The following is an 18,061-nucleotide window of genomic DNA, read 5'->3' on the forward strand; positions in this document are numbered from 1 at the left end:
CTGCTGTGGGCACATTGTTTTAATTGCTTCAAAATTTTTATATATTTGATTAAATTTCTCTTATATTTTTTTAAAAATCGAAATTGAAATTTTAGCCATCCTATGTACGTTTTTATTAGTTTGGTTGTTCTTTCACATTCTTAAAGTCACATCAGCAGTTAGTTTGACTTAGATTTGGTAGATGGCGCTGTAGCAGTGAATCTATTTCAGTTTTGACATTAGAAACCAGATCAGAAGGGTGGCGTCAAGGTAGAAAGCGCGGCGCTTGATCACGAGGTTTCGGGTTCAAACTCAGAGCGAGTCGTAATTCTTTTTTTAATTGTTTCAAAATTTTTATATATGTATTTAATTAAATGAGTTTTCTATTTCATTTATATTTTTAAATACATCGAAATTGAAATTTGAACCATACTAAATGTGCTTTTCTATTAGTTTGGTTCAGGGTAGTATCTAGTCGAGCGCTCTCGACTAGAGTTTTCTTACTTGTTTTGTAAATAATTATTAAATATTAAAGATAAGAGAGAAGCGACCAATGAGCCGAGAATGCCTGATGTCGATGAGGCGAAAAAGCGAAAGAAGACATCGCAGGTATGGACACATTTTGACAAGTGCGAAAACAAAATGTGTCGCCTTTGCGGCAAAGAATATAAAACAAGTGGCAATAATTCCAATTTGCTGGAGCATCTAAAACGTGCTCATCCAGTTAGATCGAATGAGTCATCTAATTTAAATAAAATAGATCAGTTTGTAAAATGCCATGATACATATAAAATGTCATCATCAAAAAAAAAATTAATATAGACAGAGCGGTTTCTCGAATGGTAGCCCAAGATGTACAACCGTACAGTATCGTTCAAGACGAAGGCTTCAAATATTTAATAGATTTATTGGATCCAAGGTATGTACTTCCAAGCCGCACAACGCTACAAAAAAAAAAGATGATATATTTGATTTCGTAAATGAAAATATTTCACAAAAACAAAAAACCAGAGGAGCCGACGCAATATTAATGATGCCCCAATTTTTGGAGCAACAAAATGCTGCACAAGATATTGATCCGCTCAGTTATTGGAAGGTAAGTTTGCTAACTGAACATATGCATAATCTAAAACGTTAACTTTTTTCCAGATTAATGAGTCTCAGTTTGGCGCGATTGCGCAATTGGCAATGCAATATTTATGCGTTCCCGCTAGCACCACTGAATCTGAGCGAATTTTTAGTAAGGCCGGAGATATAATTTCTCAGCGGAGATCGGCATTGAAGCCAAAAAATGTAAATATTTTATTATTTTTGAACAAAAATATGAGCTTGGTTGATGATGAAAGATCAAATTAAGCAGAAATAATAATTTTAATTAATAGCTTTTTTTACCAGTCGAAAAAGTAAAAATGGATCTCTACTTTTTATTTTATTTTAAATAATTATTATTTTTAAGATAATGAATTTATTGTTTTTGTTATTGTTTTATACTAAGAATTATGTTTGAAAAAATGAATTGAATACAATATTGTTAAAAACAAGTAAAAAAGCTCTAGTCGAGACTGCTCGACTACGAGATCCCCTGAACCCTACAAGCAACTGATATTTCAATAATAGTTAGCACACACACACGCATACAAACAAACACACGCATACACACACGCATACAAACAAACACACGCATACAAACAAACACACACATATACACACACTCACATATAAATTTTAGCAACAACCGAAATAAAATACATCTTTATATACATTTTAAATTTGGAGACTCTAGCTTGAAAGATGTAGGAGATAAAATTTTTTAAGTGATCTTCGATAAGTTTTTTTATCGATAAAAAAGTATCGAAATGAGTTATCGTTGTTTAGTGATAAACTCGATATGCGCGTGATATATGGACATTTAAAAAAAAGTTGAAGTCTCTAGCTCTTATATCTTCTGAGATCGACGCGTTCATACATACGGACGAACGGACGGACGGACAGACAGACGGACAGGGCCAAATCGACTCAGCTTGTCGCCCTGATCAAGAATATATATACTTTGTGAGGTCTACCACGCCTCCTTCTGCCTGTTACATACTTTTAACAAAACTATTATACCCTGATTTCCCATTTTCAATGGGTTCAGGGTATAAACAAGTAAGAAGACTCTAGTCGAGACTGCTCGACTAGGAGATACCCTGAACCCTCCAAGCTGATTTTCTTATCATTCTGCACTTCTTTTATGCACGCACACATACATACACATGCATCCACCCTCACGCGCCCGCGCCCTGCTAACTGCGCAGTAAGCAGCGACTGCGCTTGGGCTGCGCTGCAGTGTGGGCAATAGTATGAGAATTTACTTGGTGAATAACTTCTTTTGTAAACATACGATCTTAATGAAATTTTCAGGGCATAATTATATGGTCAAAATGTGTGTACATTCCAAGTCTAGTTCCAAGTCTCTAGTTCTTGAAATACGTTTTTTACAAATTGGGGGCGAAGGGGGCGTGGTATCCAAAATTACAAAATGTTTGTATTCATCATATGTATATACACAGTAAATCTGAAGTCTCCGTGTCTAATAGTACTCCGATGAGGCTCAAAAAACAAAATCAATTTTTCGATTATTCTCGATAAAAAGTTATCGGATGAGTTATCGAAAAAATAAAGCAAACTCGTACTGCGTATGGTATGCACACAAAATTGCAGCTCTCTAGCTCTTATATCTTCTGACTATATCGACTCAGCTCGTCGTGCTGATCAAGAATATACTATATATGTAACAGGCAGAAGGAATCATCGCAGACCCCATAAAGTATATATATTCGTCCGATATATATTCCGATAACTTTTTTATCGAGAATAATTGAAATTTTTTTTTGATTGACGTGGAGACTTCAGATTTACTGTGTATATACATATGATGAATACAAACATTTTGTAATCAACAGATTTTGTATAACACGCCCCCTTATCACCAAATTTTTAAAAAACCTATTTCAGGTACTAGACTTGTGCTTTGAAATGTACACACATTTTGACCATATCATTACGCTCTGAACATTTCATTAAGGATTTTTGTCCACAAAAGAAGTTATTCACTAATGCTCCAGAAGAACATTTAATGTGCTGTCACTGTGATCGGCAAGCGCATCTGAATCAACCTTGGCCTGCAGTGTTTTTACGCGTTCAAACACCAATTATAACTTGAGCTTATAAAACCACATGCGATCTTCGGGAGCATCTGTACTAGTATCTCAGTTCGCTATGACGAGTAAAGCAGAAGAGTAACACGATAGAGTTCAAAGTTGTTGGTTACAAGAGTAATGCGTCAAATGTATTCTCTAGCGCACAACACAAAAGTGGAGTAAGTCTTATTTTGTTGAACACACAGCACTTCCAACTTCAATAAATTGTCATAGAATTATATTAATTGTTGCACAGTTGGCTGCAATATGTCCATAAACGAGGCACTTGAAACAGCGTTTAGGCTGGTCCACGGCTCGGATACGGCATACTACCCATCCTATTCTAATCGAATCAATTTCTTGCGGACAAGACCAGCGAACTAGCCCACTGCCAATTTTTGCTGTGGACATAATCACAACCAGTGAGACCTGCTCATTTAGTATGCATCAAATTATCGTACAACCAGCAATTCACAAATTGCGCTTGTGCAGTGTCCACTGCATGCCTGAAAGTGCAATATTTGTTGCAGCAGCTCATATTGGCAATTGGGATTAAACACAAAATACCGAAATGAAACAGAAATATAAAACAAGTAATAATGTTGCAGTCGGGCGTTATTAACTGCGGAATACTCATTCACACCCCATGAGCAATTTAGTAGCAAAGTTTTGCTCTAATACTGTAGAAAGTTCAATTCAATTCAACCATAGACACTTCATTTTTGGCTAGCGCGTAGAATAAGCTAACGGCAAACTAACTGCAAAATTTGGATGCTTACGGTCAATTAACCTTCGTGAATGAGTATAAACAATATTGAGTTTTGGAAACAAAAATTTTGACTTTATGGCTAAAAATCTAACTTTCTGTATTATGTATATGTATATGAGTGTAGTGTATTACTTACCTTTAAAAATGTAGGATTGACTTAATAATCATACAATTTTTATTTGTTTTAATAACAAATTTTGCACCATATCCAATATACAGTGCGTGTCATAACTATAACCCAGAAACTTAAACTTTGAACTAATTTTAACATTTTGAAGGTTTTTCAAAAATAAATTTTACATTTGTTTGAGCGTTATCAGTAGAATTTATAGAAATTTATGTTCAATTTATAGAAAACTTATAATAAAACAGTTGACTTTTGCTGTGTGCTAGCATTATTGCTTGAATTTCTGTGTATCATAAGTGTAGCCCAATTTTACTTTTTAAATTTTTCTCTAACATGTCATATTTTCTGATGAAAGAAATTTAACCGGGATGGTCTGGATGGATTTAGCTCTTATTGGTATAGTTTGAGAAAGTACCCTATGTATTCTTTTTTCAAGAACAAAGTTTGTTCGCTATGTACCTTCGAATTGAAGTTTGTAACGAGCATAATAAACAGTGAAGAGTATATCCAGACGCTGGATAGTAGCCTCATTTTATTTTTAAGGGGATTTCGTGAAAATCCAATGGTTTTCCAACAGGATAATACCAGAATCCACGTGAGGAGACGTACAAAGGAGTATCTGGAGAAATGCCATGTTGATGTCCTTGACTGGCCAGCAAGTTCTTCAGATCCCAATCCGATAGAAATTATCTGGGATATTATTCTTGCAACACAGGTGTATGCCAAAAATCGAGAATTCGATTCAACGATTTCGGATTTTTTTTAACAAAACATGAAATTGGGCAATAATTTTGATACAGCAAATGGGTGCTTTAATATTGAACTACTTATATCTTTTAGACTTTAAGGGAATATGTCATTTGGGATATTATTTCAGCTGATTCGTGTAAGTGGATTATAAGTGAGTTATAAATATGATACGCACTTCGTTTTCCAAAAAGTTTTAAGAAACGTCTTGCTGTCAGTTGACTTAGATTTATTTCAGATTGAGTACAGTCCCGTATAATTAAGAATACTACACCATATATGAAATTCAACTCTTTCTTTTATTTAGTAATGGGTATATTATTTTCGTTTTAAGGCGTTAGGTGATGATTTAATAAAACAGCGAATGTAAATATTTGTGCTGGTCGATATTAAGGAATAAAATTTGGGAAAAAAATGGATTGCAAAATAAACACCACACAGATAAACGGATATGGCGAAAGTTAGAAATAGATCAAATATTGCGGGCTTAACGCGATAGATATTGAGCTTCGGATTGTTACCATTATAAAACATAAAATCTGGTTCCCGTTCATCCGGTTTGTCAAAAAATATTTTAACATTTTTCAGATATTTTTCAAATCCGTCTTTTATGTCGTTATTTTGCGAAGTCGCTTTGATTCCGAGGTATGGTCGAATATGGTCTTCAATTATGGCCTATAATTGAGACATAATGAATATATAGGTATATTATAGAATGTACCATTAAACTTACAGCATGACCTTTAAAAACTTCAGAGCAGGGATCTATTTTATACATATAACAAGCAAGTGATTCGGCAATATTCTTCACGGAAATTACCAATTGTTCAATTATATACGCTTCGTTATCCTTAAACATCGTAGTTCGCAGTGGACTTACAGGAGATTTCACTGAAGATAATGTAAATGCAGGAAACCGTTTCATACTGAAACGCTCATGCTCCCACGCTAATTTGGAGTCGGCTAGATTTATTTTTTTATGAATACCCTCCACTGTTAGATTCTTGTTGTAATGGCCAACGATCGATTTTAAAAGCTTAAAGTAGTTACTTATTGATGTTTTTTCTTTAGGTGGTTTTGAAACATGCATATATAGTACATTAGGTTGATTGTAATGTAAGCTTCGGGTTATCGTATCAAGACATAATACAAACTCAACATTCTGAAAATAAAATAAGAAACAATTGACAAAATGTTATTCATATTTAGAATACAATCATATTGAATACACTCTGTGTTAATTGAGATAAGAGTTATTTTTAGACAGTGGCTTTTTTTATACCTTGAGCACATTGGAAATGATAAATTGGGGTATAATAGGTTTGTTAAAAGTATGTAACAATCTGCCGTTTTGTTTCGGTGAATAAGTTTTCTATTTTTTATTAATTTGGTACTAAATTGCTCATAGTTGTGCGTCATTCTTCGTGACCGATTGATTTTTTTAAAATGTCCCTTTATCACGTTCTTTGCGCATAATTTACTGAAAACTATGATCAAATAATGGCTGTTATTAAAGAGGACACTAAAAATAACTTAAAAAGTTAAAAAAGTGCCAGCGAATTACCGAAAATGAATTTTAAAGGGAATGTCAAAATACTTTTGTCCAGCCAAAGAATGACAATCTGCCATGCAATTAAATATAGAAAAGGAATGAGTTATGTTATCAATGAAATATTTTGGTCACTTATAACTTTTTATGTTTGTTCTCTCTGAAAATGGTAATTGTTACCGTTATGACAACCAACATGCAGAAATAAGCGGTTGAAGTTTTTGCAATGTGTTATTAAAATACTTATGTCCTCCATTGTAGTGACAAGGACAAGAGAAAGGCAAACTCATAAGATTTGTTTGAATTTCATAACTCGAACTTTTTTCTACGTAGTTCATTTCCGTTGGTTTTACTCCACATTAAATTTACATTTGCAAACCAAAAGCGGCCTTAGTATATTTGTTACTATATATATAATTTAATTTATAATAAATAGCATCAACTTTAACGTGTTCAACCTGAACCCATTGATAATGGGAAATCAGTATATATATTCTTGATCAGGGCGACGAGCTGAGTCGATTTAGCCCTGTCCGTCCGTCCATCCGTCCGTCTGTCCGTATGTTTGAACGCGTCGATTTCAAAAGATATAAGAGCTAGAGACTTGATTTTTTTTTTAAAGTTTATCTTTAAAAACTGATAACTATTCCCGATATTTTGATATCGATTAAAAACATTATTAATCAAGGCAGACGCCACTGTAGCTAATTCTAAATGATTTTTAATTTTTTCAAATTTGTCAATTATTTAATAGAATATGTAGATCATATGCTGAAAGTTTCATTAAATTCGGTTTAGTCAATCGACGTCAAAAAAACAACAAAATGTTTAGCCAATTAACAAACGCACGTGCTGCAGCAACAGCAGTTTTCCTATACGTGTCCACACATACATTCAAACATCTTCTAGCACATTCTTAGAATCACATCAGTAGTTAGTTTAGTTCTGCTAGATGGCGTTGCATCAGTGAATCTATTTCAATTTTGACATTGCAAATTTGAACAGAGGGGTGGCGTCATGATAGACGGCGCGGCGCTCGATCGCGAGGTCTCGGGTTCAAACCCAGAGCATGTCGTAGTTCCTTTTTTTAATTGTTCAAAATTTTTATATATTTAATTAAATGAGTTTTCTATTTCATTTATATTTTCAAATACATCGAAATTGAAATTTGAACCATACTAAATGTGCTTTTCTATTAGTTTGGTTCAGGGTAGTATCAAGTCGAGCGCTCTCGACTAGAGTTTTCTTACTTGTTTTAAAAGATCTAGCTAGATTTCCGGAAAAACCCGGTTCGTCATCAAAGTCGAGCCTTTTAGAGACAATTTGACTTATTTTTTTTTTTTATCAACTCGATATCCGCGCTATATTTACGGACATTCTTATATTTTCCTGAGATCGGTACATTCAAACATACGGACAGACGAACAGGGCTAAAGCGACTCATCTCGTCGCCCTGATCAAGAATATATATACTTTTTGGGGTCTGACATGCCCCCTTCTGCCTCTTACATACATTTTTAGCAAAACCATTAACCAGACTCTGATTCCCCATTTTCAATGCGATCAAAAAGCGTATGGAGCTTTGATTGCTTTCAGCTTATTATTATTTATTAAGTACTAGCTGGCCCGGCAAACGTTTCATTGCCCTATCCATTATTTCTAGGTAAACAATTGTTGAAAGCTATGTTGTTCAGGTTGGGATACACTCTGATTAATTTATTAATCGGATTTTCATTCAAGCACCTTGTGGTAAACGACATTCTTTGTTTTTTGGTCAGGTGCAAGAACAAATAATGCGGATGGTTTGCCAACACGTGAGCATGCCACGTACAATTGACCATGAGAAAAACACGCATTTTCTAGATTGAGGCCACAAATAATCAAAGATTAGCCCTGTGATTTGTTGATCGTCATGGCGAAGGCAAGACGAATCGGGAATTGAATTCGTTTAAAGTCAATGGGCATATCTGTTGGGATCATCGGAATCCTAGGAATAACAACTTCATCTTTAAATTTTCCTTTGAGTATCGACGCGTGAATCACATTGCTCATCAGTATTCTTATCACAGAACGCGATCCATTGCACAGTTTTGGTTGGTTTAAATTGTGCGGTGGTAAACCAGGCACATCCAAGGAGTTCAAAAATTCAGTTGGATAATTAGTGGCTTCTTCTTCGTTTGTTACACAGTCGATAGATTTGAATGAATACAGAGTACCAACGATTTTATTTTGAATTATAAAATTAAGGTCATCCACATCTTTATTTTTAGCCGCCAAATTTCTGGCTCACTTAACCATTTAGTATTTTTGTGGAAAGCAATGATATTCGGAAATACTTTGTTGATAAGCTCATCTTTTAATGAGACGAAATCGCAAAAATTTGGAGGAAATGAAATCAAACCACTCGATTCGTCAACAGGAATACGGCCATTACCGATATTCAGCAATTGCTTCGAGAAATCATCAGCAGATAGATCGTTCAACAATGCAACTCTCATATTTATAGACAGTTGAAGTTTGGTTACATATCGCCACACATTTGATGCTTTGAGGCAAGCGTTTATTTCGTCGGCAGCAGTAGATCTTGGAATTACTGGTAGTGTTTGTCGGAAATCGCCAGATAATAAAATCCTTGAACCATTTCTTATCGCCGTTTCACGGGCTGCCGAACGAATTAAGGCCCTTCTTTGCTGGGAACTAACGCGGCGCTTTTCTCGGGCGATTTCTCGTTCTTCGTCAGAAAATTGACTCGCGATATTCCGTTGCCTAATTGCATCATGGGTCCGCCGGGAAGGATTAGATCTTCTAGGACGCGACATTTTTATTAATAGTAATACTGAATATGCCCTCGCACAAAACCACATAAAACAATCGAGAAATATAAATACAAATAAATTACACAAATTTATGTTTGAGACAAACGAATACCTGAACTTTCGAGATAGTTAGCTTCTGTATGCACGCGTATTATTTTTATCAAATGTCCTTTTTTTAATCAGGTTTGCCTAAGTCTGTGCCGTAGACTGACTGACTACATTTGTTTATATACTATTGTATAACATATACTATTGTATAATATGAGAGCAGGACCGAAAACTGTCACTGTTATCAAGCCTACTGAGTATCAATTGAAATTTGAATCTTTAGGGAAAAAACCGCGTTTTTCAAGTATTTGTCAAATTTTTTCAGTATTTTTAAGATCTACTATCCTACTCGGAGACAAATCCAACAAATCAAAAACCATGAAAATTGGTCCAGCAGATCTCGAGTTATAAGTGTATAATATATATGTATATATATCTCGAAGACATTTTTCACCGATAAACGAATTATACGCACCGACACATACACCTAAATGGAATATTTAATGATAAAAGTGTAGATTTATAAAAACCTTATGAACGCTATAACTTTGTTGCTAAGTGGCTTCTGAGTTAGTTTACGGATTTAAATCTGGAATAATCTGGAGTGGGGTATTTTTCGATATGCCAAGCCCCTAAAGAGGTATAAAATTAATTTTGAGTCATCGATAGAGGAGGTTGCTAGTAACTCAACTAACCAATGTCCCTATGTACGGTCATATATCCACCATAACTTTATACATATCATACATATATATATATATAGCGGAATTCAAAAAATGCATTTTCAGATTTTCCACGCCCCTAGTGGGCGGATCGGGATCATTTTAGCACTTTACTTATTTAGATATACACCAGTGTGTTCCGAACTGCAAGTTTCTCGCTTCACTAGCGCCGAAATAAACTGTGTTCATATGGACAGACGGATGGACTGCAAGACGGACATTACAGAAAACTAATATAATCATTTCCATTTCATGACTGATAATAAAACTATCTTTAATATTTAATATTTGATTACCCGTAATGCTAAGTTATCATCCATTTCAATCAATTTCTTAGATCCTTGGAAGTTAAGTAGTAGTCCCGAGTCCGATAACAAGAATCCTAAGCGATATTTTGGCGTAGTACTAATTTTGGTATGCAATTTACTAAATATTTCTATTAGTGCCATCAGAACCGCCGTATCCGCGTTTAATGGATAATCCTGAAAAATAAAATTAAAAAAATATTAGTTATTGATTACCAATAATAGATATTAAGGATATAAATGTGATATACATTTTAAGTCAGGCTTTTAGATATCATATATCAGTCCCTGGATATGTGCAAATGTACGTTAACAAAAATATATACAGTGGTCCACAGCTTCTTTTAACTTGAAAAAAAGTTTGTTGGTCTATAGAATCGAAAAAATTTAAACGCAGGTTGCTAGTGTGATAAAACATGACATCATCAATTAAAAAATTAATACAAAATTTATTCATTTATTTTTAAAATATATTTTCACTAATTAATAATGCTTAAAAAATAAAAAAAATGAGACCAGTTCAACAGCTTATTTCAATCACCTTGAAATAATATTAATAGAGCTAAGTCTTTTTTAAATAATAAAATATAATAATAATAATATTTTGTGTGACCACCTTTTTTGCTAACTACCATTTTTATCGTTTTTGATATAGATGCCACCAACTTTTTGGTGACTTCTGGAGCAATTTTATCTCATTCCTCAACTAATGCAGCTTTTTGGTCCGATTTGTCCGATATTTTGTGTTTGTGAATGTGCTGTGCAAATAATACATATACAGGCCCAAACCATAACGTTATCTTAGCCATGCTTTACTATAGCTCTTCAATTTTTGAATCAAACTTTGTAATAGGCTTACGCCTATCCGAGGCAAATAAATTAAATTTGGACTCATCGCAAAATATGACAGTGTTCCGGAATCCAATGTCTTTTTGAAAATGCTCCTTGGCAAATTTTAGGTGACCCCTCTTGTTTTTGTCGCTTATAAAAGGCTTCTTGCGTGGTGCTCTGACATTAAAGTCATGTTCCCGAAGCACACGGCGAATAGTTTCCGGATGTCTTAACTTGCCAACTCCTCGATCATTGGCCACTTGTCGAGCCAATTGCCTTGGGTTATCCCGGATTTTTCTTGCAATATAACGCTTGTCCGTGGGATAAAACAACAAGAATTACCGCTGAATTGCAAAATAACGGATATTTGACCAGCTGCAAGGTTTGCTGCTGAAAAAAGCTTTGGGACTGTTGTGGTCTCGTCTTCTAGTTTTTAAGCATTATTAAATATTGAAAGAATACTTAAAAAATAAATGAATTGCGTTTACATTTTTTCGATATCTCCAATAGATTAGATTTTATAGACTAACAAACTTTTTTTGAGGTGCTGGTTGAATTAATCTGTGAACCACTGTATATTATACATCAGCTACAGCATCTACAAAGATGCACTATCTATTTTAGATTCTCTGCAAATTTGTGGCGAAGAGGACATGTTATCTAAAATCCTAAGGATTAAAAAAGAATTGTAACTTACATTAAATATGCCAAATGTCTTCAAATTTGCTGTGATCAAAATCAGAGGTAAGATATTGCTATCGCCACCACTTTCCATCTGTTGCATAGCAAATGGATTTGGCACGAATTCTCCTTGAATAGTTGACACCTTACTGTTTTTGTTCGCTACACCATTTTGGCCATCTACAGTAATGTGGTAACCATTGGCGTTAACTGATAATAAAAGTTGTCCAAGGGCAGTTTTGTTTTTCATGTTGTTATCGATTGCTGTTGATGTGATGTCATCTATAATATGTTCCAAGTTTTTGGTAAAAGGAGTAAAATAAACTGGAATGGGTATGGATTGAGAAAGCATTTGCTGTTCCAGCATTAAGATCTGATCCTTAACTTCGTTGCTTAAAATTTGCATATTGTCTGGTAACATAATGATAAGACCACCGGCTTTTTGACGGATTCTATGAAAATCACTTATGGAAATGTCCATTAACCTAAAAAAAGAAGACGATGTACTAATTAAATCATCTAGACATAAAACTTTATAGCAATTTATAAAGTATGTTTAAGGGTTTTAATAAAAAAAAATGACTTAAATAATATACAATAATTTAATTTCTATAAGTACAATCAATCTTTATGAAACTTTCAGAACGCAATCGTAATTCTTAAATGTATGTATAGCCAAAGCACATGTCTCTAGTATTTAAAATACTTCTTTAGTAATAATGAGGTTGAGGGGGTGGATATAGGGGTGGGGGGTAAATTTTAACAAGCACCGAAATTATATAAAATACACACAAGTCTACATAACAAATTTTGAAGTTCTAGCTTGAAAAATGTAGGAGATATTTTTTTAAGTGATCTTCGATAAGGTTTTTTATCGATAAAAAGTATCGGAATGAGTTATCGTTTTTTAGTGATAAACTCGATATGCGCGCGCTATGTACGAACATTTTAAAAAAAATTTGAAGTCTCTAGCTCTTATATCTTCTGCAATCGACGCGTTCAAACATACGGACAGACAGACAGACAGTCAGACGGACAGACAGACTGGCGGACAGGGCCAAATCGACTAAGCTCGTCACCCTGATCAAGAATATATATACTTTGTGGGGTCTGCCACGCCTGATTTCCCATTTTCAATGGGTTCAGGTTATAAAAATAAAAACAAGTAAGAAAGCTCTAGTCGAAATTGATCGACTACAAGATCCCCTGAACCCTTGTAGGAATTGATATTTCCATAATAATTCGCTCACACACACAGAGGAGTTGGCTAGACTGGTCAATCTACACAAGACGGCCGAAAATCTCTGCAACCAAACGGGTAACAACTGCGAGGTTCAGATCACGTCGCTCAAGAAATTGGTTAAGAAAGCGAGCGCTAGTGCGTTTTCTGATAGCAATACGCCCAAGCGGTGTAGGGAAGTTGCCTCCAAACAGAGGAAAACTCCCTCAAAAAAGCCGTGCAGCAAACCCAAAGGAGCCAATGGCTCTTCGGGCTACAGTTGAAAATCCAAACCAGGCAGATCGCCAGACAAACCCGAGCAGCTGGACAGTCGTTAAAGGACGCAAGCCTATGCAAAAACGTCCCGGAAGTGATGCAATCGCGATTTCAGGAGCCGGTGGCTGCAGCTATGCGGACATGCTTCGTATGGTCAAGAGCGACGTTCAAGGAAGGCAGCTAAAGGGGACCTTTTGTTGCAACTCAGTAGGAAGCCGGAGCAATGTGCTGGGGCCCTGCACGAAGCTGTAGGCAAGGCCTTGGGCGACCGAGCGGTAACTATAACACTTAAGAATCGGCTCAAATTGAGATTCCTGATCTAGATGAGTTAGCAAGCAAAGAGGAGTTCTTCAAGTCAATTAGGGTAGAGTTGAATGATAGCTTACTCCATATTGAGGCTATCAAATCACTTCGACCAGCTTTTGGAGGACAGCAAAGAGCTACGGTTGCTCTTCAAATCGGGAAACTCAAAACTATACTCGAGCAGTCCATGCCGTATCCGAGCCGTGGACCAGCCTAAACGCTGTTTTAAGTGCCTCGTTTATGGACATATTGCATACTGCGGCAGCGACTGTGACTTAAAAGGTGCCTGTTTCAGGTGTGGAGAGATGGGTCACAGTGCAAAAACTTGCAACAAATCTTCAATATGTAGCCTCTGCGTCCGAGAAGGCGAAAAGCAGACGGACCACTCAGTAGGCAGCTTCAAGTACCCATCCTACCGTGAAGCTTCGCGTAAAACGAAATGTTAAGGGTTCTTCAGCTTAACTTAAATCTCTGTGTTGCTGCCCAAGATCTACTAAAGCAGACCATAAGAGAACAATGTACAGACGTAGCCTTTCTAAATGAGCCTCATCACTGTAGGACCAGGCGCCATAGGACATGATCAACAGACGCCTATGGAAAAGCTGTGTTGTGGGTATGTGGTAGAGAACTGCGAGTTTGTCAATTTTTGCCATTTTACTCACACTCAGTAAAATTTGTGTGCCGCAGCAAATCATAAACACACACTTATAAACAATTGTGTGAGTAGTGCTCATCCCTCACAACAATGCTGTCCCGCACAACAATGTACAGTTTTCTTTTTGCTTTCCCATTTATTTTTTGTCAACGCTTGCCGGTCGCACTTACATTTACAGCGAAAATTGAAAAACAACTAAGAAGACTCTAGTCGAGACTGCTCGACTAGGAGATACCCTCCAATCTGATATTCCAATTATTCCGTACTTCTTTTGGCACATTGTTGGCAATGAGCAATGAGTCCCCAAACGCATACAGTGTTAGGTGGAGTACCCCAAGACTCAGTGCCGGAGCATCTCCTATGGAATACCATGTACAACGGCGTACTGCGCTTGGAACTACCAGCAGGTGCGCACACCATTGGCTTTGCTGATGATGTAGCTTTCTTCTCCATAGGGAAGGAGCTTAAAGATACTGAGGATATGTTCATTGCAAGTATCAATCGCATACGTAGCTGGTTTACAGGAGCTGGGCTCGAGCTAGCGGCACCAAAAACCGAAGCCGTCCTAGTCAGCAGTCGCAAAAGTGGAAAAGTGGAAACTGCTAATATAAAGGTCGGCAGCGTCACCATTGCCTCAAAGAGGGCAATAAAATATCTTGGTGTCATGATAGACACAAGATTAACTTTCCGCGAGCACTTAGAATATGTGCATAAAAGGGCAGTTGATTCTTGTAGATCTCTCTCAAGAAGTATGCTTAACACGCGGGGACCAAAACAGCAACGACGTCTCCTTCTATGCTGCGCCAATACGGTCAAGAGCGATGGCAACGCCGAGCTACAGCCGGGGTATTTGCGCCTCCTACAGATTGAGCGCAATCAGAGTCTGCTGCGCATTCAGAACAGTCTCTGACGACGGGACGCTCGTCATAGCCGGCATGGTGCCTATGGAGGACTTAGTCGCCGAAGCCGTGAACGGAAATGCACACTAGCCTATACGACGCTATCAAGGAGAACACCATTACACGATGCATTCCAAAGCACAAGTCTCTAATACTTGAAATACGCCTTTTACAAAAGTGATGGTGAGGGGTCGTGTTTAGGGGTGGGGGGGGTAAATTTTAACAAAAACCGAAATTATATAAAATACACATGAATCTACATATAAAATTTGGAAGCTCTAGTTATAAAGGTGTAGGCGCTATAATTAAATATCTAGCTTTCGATAAGGTTTTTAATCCATAATAAAATATCGTGAGTAGTTATCGATTTTTAATGATAAACTTGATATGCGCGTGATATACAAGGACCTAGGAAAAAGAAAATTTCAAGTCTCTAGCTCTTATATCTTCTGAGATCGACGCGTTCATACATTCGGACGGACGGACGGACAGACAGACAGACGGACAGGGCTAAATCGACTCAGCTCGTCGCCCTGATCAAGAATATATATACTTTGTGGGGTCTGTCACGCCTCCTTCTGCCTGTTACATACAGTTCAACAAAACCATTATACCCTGATTTCCCATTTTCAATGGGTTCAGGGTATAAAAATAAGAAATAATAAAAAGAAAAGAGTAAGGGTAGAGCACAGAATAGAATATAGGCTAGAATTGAGAAATCATTACACAACATTGACAACGAAATGTATGCCTGGGCATTGTGAGTGATTTCCCTAAGATAAGCTAATAGCAAACTTGTTATTTTAGGAAGAGAGCTCTAAGGAAAAAACGTGATAATATTTATTAAAATGAACACTAAGAACATGAAACGCACTGTGTAAAGAATAATCCTTAATGCACACAGATAAATGAAGCGGACAATAGTGTCTAGTTGTTCGGGACGGAACCGAAAAGTTTAGACGACCCAACAAAAAGGACGAATCAATATCACCACTAATCAATTTATGCAGAACAACAATTCCCAAAATTGTTCTGCGATTGATTAGCGATGGAAGATCAATAAGCTGGAGACTACTATGATTAGACGGTAATCGTAAATTACTGTCCCATCGAAGATCACTTAAGGCAAAGAGAAGAAACTGTTTTTGGACCGATTCGATACGATCCTGATGCAGTTTATGCTGCGGAGACCATACAACAGAGCAATACTCTAAGATAGGACGCACAAGCGAAATAAATAAGCGCTTGGTGGTAAAAGGATCTTTAAATTCCTTAGACCAAAGTTTAATAAAGCCAAGCACACTTTTGGCTTCATTAATGATGGTAGAAATATTGTTCAGGCAAGAACATATGAATATACGATGATCGTATACATGCCTCCGACGCACTCAGCGACTAGCAGGTAGTGCGCTGTGATAGCGATAAGGGCCACATGTACGGACTGCATAAATATACAAATGAAGACCAACCCTTGCAACCCCAGTGTCAGATTACGAAGGAGACGAGCGCTGAGCCTTACAAACTCAGCGATAGGATAAGAATAGCTAATAGACCAACGCGGAGTCTTACACACTCACAGTGTATTCGTTCAAATATAAAGATTAATATTTAGTGTACAATCAAAGGGAACACCAAGATCTTTGACTGTATGGATGCGTCGTAAGGAAATATTGCTTATTTTAGACAATTAGAAGAACGGTACAACTGAAGGTCATTGTCATACACTTTGGCAATTTAAGTCCAGCTGGTTTGCCACACACCAAAGTTAAAAAGCAATTAGGTCATCTTGAAGGTGATGATGTCCATTTGCTCTGGAGTATGGAAGGCAAAGTTTTACATCGTCAGCATACATAAATGTAGTAGAATACGAGATACAACTAGGAAGGTCATTTATAACAAGTAAGAAAGCTCTAGTCGAGATTGCTCGACTACGAGATCCCCTGAACCCTTCGAGCAACTGATATTTCAATAATAATTCGCACATACACACGCACACACACATACGCAAACAAACAAACACAAGCACACACACACACGAGCACATATACAGGCGATTGCGCTTGGGTTGCGCTGCAGTGTTGGCAATATAATCAGAACTTATTTGTTGAATAATTTAATTTCTAGACGTACGATCGAAATGAAACTTTCAGAACGTAATCATAATGTTAAAATGTATGTGTATACCGAAGCACAAGTCACTAGTATTTGATATACGACTTTTACAAAGTTGAGGGTGAGGGGGTGGATTTAGGGGTGGGGGTAAATTTTAACAAAAACCGAAATTGTATAAAATTCATCTTAATATACATTTTAAATTTGGAGACTCTAGCCTGAAAGATGTAGGAGATATAATTTTTTAACTGATCTTCGATAAGGGTTTTTATCGATTAAAAAGTATCGGAATGAGTTATCGTTTTTTAGTGATAAACTCGATATGCGCGCGATATATACGGACATTTTAAAAAAAAGTTGAAGTCTCTAGCTCTTATATCTTCTGAGATCGACGCGTTCATACATACGGACAGACGGACGGACGGACGGACGGACGGACAGACAGACGGACAGACGGACAGGGCCAAATCGACTCAACTCGTCGCCCTGATCAAGAATATATATACTTTGTGGGGTCTGCCACGCCTCCTTCTGCCTGTTACATACATTTTAACAAAACCATTATACCCTGATTTCCCATTTTCAATGGGTTCAGGGTATAAAAAGGGAAAAGAGTAATGGACCCAAATGGCTACCCTGAGGTACACCAGACGAAACAAAGATAACTTTAGACATAGCTGTTCTGAGCAGTACTCTTTGGGTTCTACCAATTAAATAGGGTGAAATCCAAGACACAAGTCTAGGCGAAAATTCTAAGCGTTCAAGCTCAAGAATTAGTATATGATGATGTACTGAGTCAAATGCTTAACTGAAGTCAGTATAAATAACATCCGTTTGCATT

The 18,061-nt window shown here is 36.6% G+C and overlaps 1 protein-coding gene across 1 annotated transcript in view; it reads right to left on the reverse strand.

Annotated features, from left to right (window-relative positions):
* Positions 1–5,016: 5,016 nt before the first annotated feature.
* Positions 5,017–18,061, reverse strand: part of LOC115565425 (BOS complex subunit ncln) — a 28,538-nt gene continuing 15,493 nt past the window's right edge. Inside the window, exons 3-6 of the mRNA XM_089257670.1 lie at positions 11,773–12,241; positions 10,236–10,421; positions 5,538–5,966; positions 5,017–5,479 (exon numbers count right to left, since the gene is read on the reverse strand). Of these exons, the coding sequence (XP_089113796.1) occupies positions 5,123–5,479; positions 5,538–5,966; positions 10,236–10,421; positions 11,773–12,241 (1,441 nt within the window). The 3' untranslated portion in view covers positions 5,017–5,122. The remainder of the gene's footprint in view (positions 5,480–5,537; positions 5,967–10,235; positions 10,422–11,772; positions 12,242–18,061) is intronic.

The sequence above is a fragment of the Drosophila navojoa genome, chromosome 3, assembly GCF_054131105.1.
Source record: "Drosophila navojoa isolate 15081-1374.11 chromosome 3, UAZ_NAV_1.0, whole genome shotgun sequence".
Classification (NCBI taxonomy): domain Eukaryota; kingdom Metazoa; phylum Arthropoda; class Insecta; order Diptera; family Drosophilidae; genus Drosophila; species Drosophila navojoa.